This window comes from Pyrus communis, chromosome 10 (genome assembly GCF_041283825.1).
Source record: "Pyrus communis isolate YQ-2024b chromosome 10, ASM4128382v1, whole genome shotgun sequence".
NCBI classification, from domain to species: Eukaryota; Viridiplantae; Streptophyta; class Magnoliopsida; order Rosales; family Rosaceae; genus Pyrus; species Pyrus communis.
The window spans coordinates 6,791,131-6,800,976 of record NC_142574.1 but is presented as its reverse complement, the minus strand read 5'-3'; the positions used below and the strand labels follow the sequence as shown (position 1 = coordinate 6,800,976).

The 9,846-nt window shown below is 33.2% G+C and overlaps 1 protein-coding gene and 1 long non-coding RNA gene across 2 annotated transcripts; both read left to right on the top strand.

Moving 5' to 3' along the window:
* Nucleotides 1–1,752: 1,752 nt before the first annotated feature.
* LOC137729692 (transcription factor RADIALIS-like) lies at nt 1,753–2,749 on the top strand. Its single transcript, XM_068468696.2, has 2 exons — nt 1,753–2,173; nt 2,403–2,749. The coding sequence occupies exons 1-2, from the start codon at nt 1,933–1,935 to the stop codon at nt 2,405–2,407; spliced, it is 246 nt and encodes an 81-aa protein (XP_068324797.1). The 5' UTR covers nt 1,753–1,932; the 3' UTR covers nt 2,408–2,749.
* Nucleotides 2,750–5,418: 2,669 nt separating this feature from the next.
* Nucleotides 5,419–7,115, top strand: LOC148693442 (uncharacterized). The gene is made up of 5 exons (XR_015951928.1): nt 5,419–5,530; nt 5,623–6,288; nt 6,388–6,637; nt 6,722–6,997; nt 7,093–7,115. It is a non-coding gene; the product is annotated as an uncharacterized LOC148693442 (long non-coding RNA).
* The last annotated feature ends 2,731 nt before the right edge of the window (nt 7,116–9,846 follow it).

The following is a 9,846-nucleotide window of genomic DNA, read 5'->3' as shown; positions in this document are numbered from 1 at the left end:
CTTTTTTTTTTTTTTTTTTTTTTTGTTGAACAAATTAGCTAAGAGTTAAAGTTCAATTAATTCAACCAATTCTTGGACATTCTTTTTAGGAAATATGCACAAATATACACATAAAAAACTTTTGGTAAAAAATAAAATTTGAGGAACATGCACAAATTAACAAACAATAAAGAGCGAACTTAACTGTGGTTTATACATAACATACTTTTCTTTCATTTTTATTTTTTATTAAAAATTTGTAACCGGTTTTATTAATACATTTTCCCTTTTTTTTTTTTTTTTTTTACTAGATAGTGAATAGTATGAGTAAGTTTACCGTGCCAAATAACCAAACTACATCAGATAGGGTCCCAAACTGCTAAAGAGTTAGTAACATTATGTTGACCTATCCTCTGAGAAAAAACGTAATTGCATCATTGTACGGACCATTCAGGCCAGCTAGAGTGCTTGGAACGTTGTTCAGGACACAGTACACTGATTGGCAAAATCACTTGTACTGTGGAGAACACAGGCCTCCCAATTTACTTAAGTCTTCAAAAACAAGAAAAAAATTGAGAAAAAAGAAAAAGAAAAATGGCTTGTCTTGTACACGTGAAAGTTTAGTACAGGCAATCTGATTGATTGTGGTTTGAGAATGGTCCCCACATGAAGATCCTGCGAAGTTAGAGAATAAAACAGAGAGGGAACTGATGTAATCTGAAGGAAATCTCAACAGATGAAGAGGCTCTCACCATGAGAATTTCTACTTTGTCTTCCCCCCTATGGGTGTGCTTTATCTTCAAAGGATATTATAAAACTACCATTTTCTTAATCAAGGAGAAAACTTCCATGATCGAGGCCAAACAGCTTCAATTTGCTAATTTCTAGGTTTAAGTTAATTTCCAAAAGAAGCAAAAGAAGAACTTCTAGGTTTTTGTGCGTCACCACTATGTTAATTGTCGTTGGATGAGAGTGATTTACTCTATTTACCACTTAAATATCGAGACCTTTTCATCTAATTAATGACACTTAGCTAGGTCTCGTTTGGTATTAAGGATTGGCTGCTTAACCTCAATTCCAATGGTTAATGCTAGAGAGATTAAATTTATAGATCAAATTTTATAAACTAAATGACATGGAAGTTGATGATTAGATTATTACTTAAGTGTTGCTTAACGTGTTTATTTCTTATTTGTGACACATCATTTAGTTTGTAAATTTAGTCTACAAATTTATTCTATCTAACATTACTCCAATTCCAATTTGCTATAGCATATTAGATTATAATGGATAATCCTCTAAATTCAAGACATATTGAAAGTAGAAGAAAAATGATTCTTATATTTAAGAGGATTAGACATGAATAAAACCTATATTCTTTGGTTGATATCTTGCACTTTTTTTAAAAAAGTTCTTATGTCAACTAAACACGCTTAGGAGTATATATGTTACTTTTTTGGATTGTGAATAATAACTTATGATAGATAAAAAGAAAGAAAAGGACTCCGATCAACTTTATTGATTTCTTCTATCTATAAAAAATTCTTGACCAATAAATATAAAAAAATTCTTGGAGATATCTCCATGCAATGTAGTTCTCCATGTCCTAGTACTACTGCTTCATTGAAATAATTTTGTGGTAGCTAAGGTGACGAATCATTCAAATTCCACATCATTTTTTTTTTCCAAGATCTCTTGCCAACTGGCATTACACCCCCACCCAACTCCCCCCTCCTTATAAAGAGCAGGCATTGCCAACACTCAGCTCATAGCACTCACTTCCCTTCACTTAGGTCTTTTCTCCTCTCTCTCTCTCTCTCTCTCTCTCTCTCTCTCTCTCTCTCTCTCTCTCTCTCTCTCTCTCTGTGTCCCCCCCCCCCCTTCTTTAATTTTCCTTCCAAGCTTTTAAGTGTAGTGTTTATAGAAAACCATCTCACTCTAAGAAATTATTCAATGGCATCAAGCTCAATGTCCTCAAGAGGCTCCGACTCCTCCTGGACTGCCAAGCAAAACAAAGCCTTTGAAAAGGCTTTGGCTGTCTATGACAAGGACACTGCCGACCGCTGGTACAATGTCGCCAAGGCGGTTGGCGGCAAAACACCGGAGGAAGTCAAGAGGCACTATGAGCTTCTTGTACAAGATGTCAAGCATATTGAGTCAGGCCAAGTTGCCTTCCCAGATTACAGGACTACTGGTGGGTACTATAAACGCATACACTATATTTAGGCAAAGTCCTCCAAAACAAAAATTACTATTATAAATATTACTACTTTTGCTTAAAATACACATCTATTTTTTTAACACCACCAACTTTTCTTTTCCATTTTATTCCATGCTATAATAAGATTACATATTACAATACCTATTGACTTCCAAGACCACATCCTGCCAAGTTGATCAGACTCTTTTGTTATGCTTTGCAGGATGAGAAATCTCAAGCTTCACTGGAGCAGTATAACTCACAGTTTATCCACTAGTTAATAAATAAAGATTGGTCACTCGATCGCTTCATCTTCATCGTTACATCGCTAGCTGGCGCCATTTTAATGTTCAATGACGCTGTGGTCATGGTATGGTTTTGTGTTCAGTCGTTTGAGAAATCACAATCAGTGATTCTTCTATGTATGTACTTTGTACTAGTTTCGGTTTCTTTCATTTGTTTCTTGCTACTCTAAGCTTAAGTATGTATGTATGTATGTACCAAAGGCATGCATGTACGTTGTAATTCTATATGTAAGATTCAAGTAGTGGAATCTTATTTTATGTGTCATGTAGTGTGTACTTATTTCCATCTCTTCTCTCTTGCTCTTTCTCTCTCTCTCTCTCTCTCTCTCTCTCTCTCTCTCTCTCTCTATATATATATATATATATTTATATATCTTCGAAAATGTTGAAGTTATTGAAGCTATAAACATTAAAAAAATGAGCTTATTATAACAATTTACAATAAAAAAAATATAAAGCAGCAATTAACATAATTTATGTAACCCTAAAATTTTCTTCTCGAATAGCCTTGAAGCTTATGAGAATTTGAAAGTTGAAAGAGGAAGAGAGAGAGAGAGAGACAGAGAGAGAAATCTCTTGTGAATAGATAATAGGAAGAATACGCGGCAAACTTTTGGTTTCAAAAGCAACTTGTTAATGTTTCCCGCAATGAGGTTTTGCCACTTGGCCAAGACCCAGAAAACAACTTGTTACTTGTTAGAAATAAATAATGCTTAAAGTGAGTCCTAAGATGAACAATCTAAAATTTTGAGATTCTTTGTGTAGCATCACTCATCGTCGATGCCATAATACTAACAATATTATTGTTAGTCTGAACCAAAACCTTGTCAAAACTTTTACCAAATTAATGATGTAGCATATTAGATGGCAATATCTTGGTTTGAATCTCACTTGTATACAAGAAATAATTTCATGTGATTTATACATTTCTTGATAGCTACAAAATTTGGAAAAAGTTTTTGGTGCGCGACTAGATTACTAAACATTTTCTTATATCTCAACAAAATTGTGGCATATGGTATGGCAACATCTTATATTTGTAAGAATATAAGCATAAGTATGAGTCTGGATCGAAAACCGGTTATTAGTTTTAAGTTTGTATAGAAAGTATTAAAAGATAATGAATTACCAATCCATGTTGTTCTAGAATTCAAATAGTACAAGGAACTGATTTCAGTTTCCTATATGGAGATTTTTAATAGGGAAATAATAATTGATTTTTGCTAGATTATGTTATATATAGTGGCATCTGCTGTCACGGATTTACACTCTATCTTGAACTAAGACCTATTGTTTCTGGAGAGAGGAGAAGGTTTACTACTCGTTTTGCTGCAGAGATCGACCATGGCTTCTTTTTCTGGTGCATTTGCAGAGTTCTTCTCTGTATAATAATCATGATTTGTGGTTTGTGTTTTTGATGGCTGTGAGTCATGCTAGATGATCTTGAATTCTATGTTAATTCTTACAATATAATTTGAATGAGAATATGACTTTAGCCCCTAAAACTTAATCTTCTCTACATAAAACCTGACATAAGTTTTTTTTCTTGAATAAAACCCATTAACCAGATTCCACATCAGCAAATTCATTAATTATGTTTGACTTCACACATTAAAAAAAAAATTGAATGCCTAAAATACCCCTATTTGAATTATTTTTTTTATAAACCCTATTTGAATGTTTGATGTACATAATTAATGCCATGCAGATGGATGGTAAGGGAGAATTAATGATTTTACAAAAAAAATAATGTTATAAATTCATTGCCTAATAATAATAAAATACAACATGTCTAATATATGTTATTATACATGCTTAATTAATTCAATAAAATTATATTTTACATTTTAGTGTAGGTAAATTATTTCTCACACACACACGCATGTGCACACACATTCACACACATATATATATGCCTGATATATGTAAAATTCATGCAAAATAATTTACCTACAAAAAAAAAAAAAAAAAAACATTTGATTCAAATAGTGCACCTACTATTAAAATTTTAAAATGTTAGATTGCTCAAAAAAAAAGAAAAATAATATACCCAGTATATGTAAAATACATGAAAAATAATTTACCTACATAATAACAAACCCATATATGCAAAATACATAAAAACTAATTTACCTTATAAATTCATTGTTTAATTTTTAAAAGAAACAATGTTTTTACTAGTTTTTTTTATTTTTTTTTATTTTTTTTTATATATATGAAAATAATGTAACTATTGTTTAGTTTTTACAATATGTATCTACAAGTTTATTTTTACCTTCTTTTTATTTTAATTTTCACAAGTTAATGTATCTACTTTTTCAATAGAATGTGTATTGAACTAATTAGATTTGGATTAGGCGATTTCACATAAAAGAAGAAAAGAACTTTTTTTTTTTTGAAATTAAAAGCAAAAAAAACTTAAACGAATTGAATGTTGTTGACAAACAAAAGACAATAAATTAAAAGTCTACAAAAAAACCGTAATAGCCATATTAATGTTGGTGGCATGGTGTTGTAAATAAATTTAAATGTATGGACATCTTTTATCTTACATGACATCAAATTCAAAATTTGGGTTTTATTTAAATGTTTTAATATAGGTGGGTTTATGTTTAGAGTTCAACAGTTGTAAGGGGCTAAATCTAAAGCACCCAATATTTGAACACTTTGAATTCTATGTTTTTATTTGTGTAAATAAATGAGTTTCAAAGTGTTCAAATATGACCAAAGGAATTACTACCACAGCAGTTGCGAGTCAGAACCCTGAGTTCTTCTTATTCTTATATATATACACACACACACCAGACCCCTTCTCAAGAGGGATCCCCATTTTTTTTTTTTAAAATGGGGAGCCTTGTCCTGACCATTGAATGAAATGGGTGGTTGAGATTAAATATCTAAGAGAATCTTTCTTTTTCCTCTCTCTTTTCTGGTTCCCGCCTCTTCCTTGCGACACAGACGCAATACCAGACACCCACGAACATAGTTTCGCACCGGCCAAATCACAGGCCATCGCGAATAACCTTTGAGATTTTAGAGATTTCAGGTATGGGTCTCCTCCTCATTCATTATTTTAGATGATTAATTTGGAATTTGGGTTAAACAATTGGGGTTTTTTTTTTTTTTTATTTGGGAAAGACAAGCAACAGGTATGCAAAGCCGTTTTTTACTCTAGAGTATGATAACATTAAGCTGGTAAAAGGGGAGGCAGCGTTCGACATTTTGCTTCTGTTGCTTTGAGATTTCAAGCCATCACCTCTAACCTTTGAGATTTCAGGTATGGATCTCATCCTCATTCGCTATTTTAGGTGATTAATTTGGAATTTGGGTTGAACAATTGGGGTTTATATTTTTGAAATTCTAAACACAAAAACCTATTGCGTTTTGATTCGGGATGGTTCTGGTTTCAAATGGGTCCATAAATTTGGTGGTTTTCTTTCGGGTTTTAGGGTAAAAACCTTTTGAGTTCTAATTCAAATTAGTTACAGATTTGAATGGATTGAATTAATAGAGTATGAACTCGGGAACTTATAACCTTTTGGGTTTTGATTTTGCAGGGAAAGCCCCTGATTGGTAAGGACTTGCTATTGAGGCTGCCATTTTCATTACTAATTAAATTGTTTGCCATTTGCTTTTACTTAAAAAATTACTCTGTATATGCCATATATTGCCAATGATGCCATTTGCATTGCAGGTTAGTTATCCATTTTTGAAAATCCTGTGCAGAGTAGTTGATAATGGTGATGAACTATTTATACGTGTTTGACTGCAGTGTGCACACGTGATGGCCATGGTTGTTGACAAGTGAGTGATCTTAATTGTGAGAACCTTTTTAAGTATGCAGGGTTGGATATTGACAAGTGAGTGATTCTTTTCTTCCATTCTTTGTTGTCCTTTGTTTAGTTAGTACTACGGTGGAAATAACGAGGTTGTCTTGTTATCTTTTCAATCTTTAAGACTTGGAGTGATGTATGTTTGTCCTCTTTCCATATTTCTCGTGAGTGATCTTCTTGGCCTTTTTTCATCTTATGTAAATTAGTTTTAAGGCCTTCTCCTTATATGCAAATTGACGTGGAACTATCATTTATTTAGTTACATGCTTGCAGAAGGTCTTCGTCTGTCTAGTATTGTGTCAATATTGTTCACAGGAATGGTAAGTGGAAGAACTTTACATTTTTTCTTTTTAACATATTCTACGGTAAACCTGTGCCATGGACAAACTGGTGTTCTGTTTTAGGTCATGAAGCATTATACGTATTCAAATTTATCAGAAAACTCTCAAAGATTTGTTTCTTCCTTTTTCCATTTGATATCATCACTAGCAGAGACGTTTGTGTAAGTGAGCTTTTCATTGCCTTTATCACATATCAAGTATTTAAGCTGTTATTTACACATGACACACCACACTTGTTTTGAAATGAAAACCTTAATTTTCCGATTTATATACATGGGCTTTGATATTGCCATGAAACAACATAGCTGGTCACATGTGGGGTTCATTTTTTTCTCAATTGTATCCTTTGAATTAGTAGTCTAATGTGAAAAGTTCTTATACTATAGCAACTGAAACTTCCTCTTTTTCCTTAACTTGGTGTGTGATTGCCTCAGATATTTATTGTAGTTGCAAGGTATTTTGTGCAGGGCAGCTAATGTTTTTTCTTGTGCATATTTGGTCAATTTGGTTCGACCTGCACACAGATAGATACATTTAAAACACTAGAAAGCACGTTGGTATAGTGGTAAGGGTATCATTATTTTCAGGCTCAATATAGGATGGAAGGTGATGATTTAATGTTCAGGAACTGTGCGTAAATGATATTTTTATTAGCTACACAAGTGAAATGTACAGTGTTTGTGTCGAGTCTTAAGATGGAAGTTTAAAGGAACCGATGCTGCAGAGGAGATGAAAAAAAACCGATGCTACAGAGGATATATGGCACTGCATGGGAGAGTGAAGATCAATTGAAGGCATTTATTCATTTCAAAGAGGAAGCTAAATGTCAAGATCACATGAGCCTTGGTCAAGTTACAAAAGGAAGCCTCACTCATATCATGAATTTCCTATTCGAGTTGTTGGGTTGATGAGCAGCAACCAACAAGCAGAGTACGAAAAGGAAGTTACAAAAATCAAGCTTTAGCAATTAGCAGCAAGCAGCAATATGAAAAAGAAGTTGGGGATGTCTTCCATGTTGACTCCAAAGTTATTTATCAGCATTTTGTAAATTGTTATTGTTTTTCATTGTGTATGAGAAGCATTGTAAAAAAATTGGATTGATATTCATGAAATAAAAAAAAGGCATTTGATGTCTTCCATTTTGCCTCCAAAGTTGGTATGCTATTGTTCTTTATCATTGAACTATAAATTTCTAAATAAAGTCATACAAAATACATGAATTCCTTCAAGTTCATGGCCAATTCCTCCAAATTCATAGAATAAACTTATGCAAAACAGAGGAACCTCATTAAGACCATGCAAATTAGGAACAAAAAAATGAGATCAGCTTCCTATGGACAATGAGTGCTCCTCATCCTGCAAGTTCATGGTCAATTCCTCCAAATTCATAGAATAAACTTATGCAAAACAGAGGAACCTCATTAACACCATGCAAATTAGGAACAAAAAAAAATGAGATCAGCTTCTTATGGACAATGAGTGCTGCTCATCCTGCAATTAACCAAAATAGAAATCATAAAATGTTGATTAACAATAATAATGCTATTATACATCAAAGACAACAAACGTATTTCAACTATTGATATATTAATTGCACGATATACATAGAAAAACATATGGAGTATGTATTCTTACCGATTGTTGAGCTCCGGACAATTTCTTTTGTCATAATTAACTCCATATTGCCCACACCCATGACAAAGGTTACCATTAACCCTCTTCTTACATTTTCCTTTCTCTTTTCCCTTTTTAAGTCTTTTTCCAGATCCTTTGGTCTTAACAGGATCAGGTTCAAGAAAACCAACATCATTTACTATCGATTTTCTTTTTGCATGACATTCCATACCTCCTTTGGTTGCAGAAGGTTCCACATTTTCATTGCTACCACTAACCAATGGGTTAATCTTCTCATTCACAGCATCCATTGCCTCACAAAAGAGTTTACTTGCCTCATCATTTAGAATGACTTTATCAATCAAATGCGAATATTGTTGGAATAATTAGCATGCCTTTCAAGTATGGATTTGTTGATAGATATCTCCACATTAGAAACCGTAACCGAAGATTTTGCAGATTTAATCCATCTCTTCAAAATGTATTCATCTGGCAATATCTGAAATTGACGTATTTTATGCAAATATGCCAAAAGATGGCTGCATGGGATTCCCGAACTATCAAATTTTTTGCAGTTACATGATGCAAAATCCCTGGATTTTTCATACAAAATTTCACAAACTCTACCCTTTTCGTCATCAATAGGCAAAACTTTAAACATGCTACAAGTATCATTTTCGCTTGTAAGCTCAATATTATAGCTGTAACTTTCCCACAATTGCTCTTGAAAATGAAGGTAAGAGGTACGTGTATAAATATTGGCCATTTGCGCATCCATCTTAATAGGGCATTTGAGTTTTGGCCTCTCGTTCAAATCAATATGATCTGCCTTCAACTCCGAATAGCGTTGTCATACCAATGCCCTATTATATTTAACCATAAAGTCAAGAAAAGAGTTGTTCTTGGAAACATATTTCTTTAGAAATGAATGTCCACTCTCAGCTCTCTGACTAGTTGAGCAATTTGTAGAAAAAAACATGATTCGCATAGGTTGGAACCCAAGTAGATTGAATCCTATATATCGATTGCAACCAGCCATTACCAGATAATCCACTTTTTGAAACAACAGCCATCCATTTCACATCAAACTCTTCTCTAGTCTCTGACTCCCAAATACATGCTTTGAAATCTAAATAATGATCTCTGTATTTCATCACAGGAAGCTTGCTCGAGAACTTATCCAAAATATGCCACGTACAGAATTTGTGAAACGTGTTTGGAAAAATAGTAAGGAATGGCTTTTGTCATTGTCGGATCTTGATCAGTAATAATCATTTTTGGAGCATCACCTGGCATGGCATTCAAAAATTCTCTAAATAACCAAACGAATGAATCTGTCATCTCATCAATTAGAAAGGCACCAGAAAAAATGATTGTTTGACCATGATTGTTTACACCCATGAACGGCGCAAATATCATACTATACCGGTTGGTGTTGTATGTAGTGTCAAAAATGACCACATCACCATAAAACTTGTATGCTTGCCTAGAACTTGCATCGGCCCAAAAACATTGAGTAATCTTATGTTCTTCATCTGCTTGAATCTTGAATGTGAATTTAGAATTTGTTTCTT

Bases quoted from the DNA above. Each gene is read 5' to 3' on its own strand.
- LOC137729692 (XM_068468696.2), top strand. From the start codon at position 1,933: ATGGCATCAAGCTCAATGTCCTCAAGAGGCTCCGACTCCTCCTGGACT.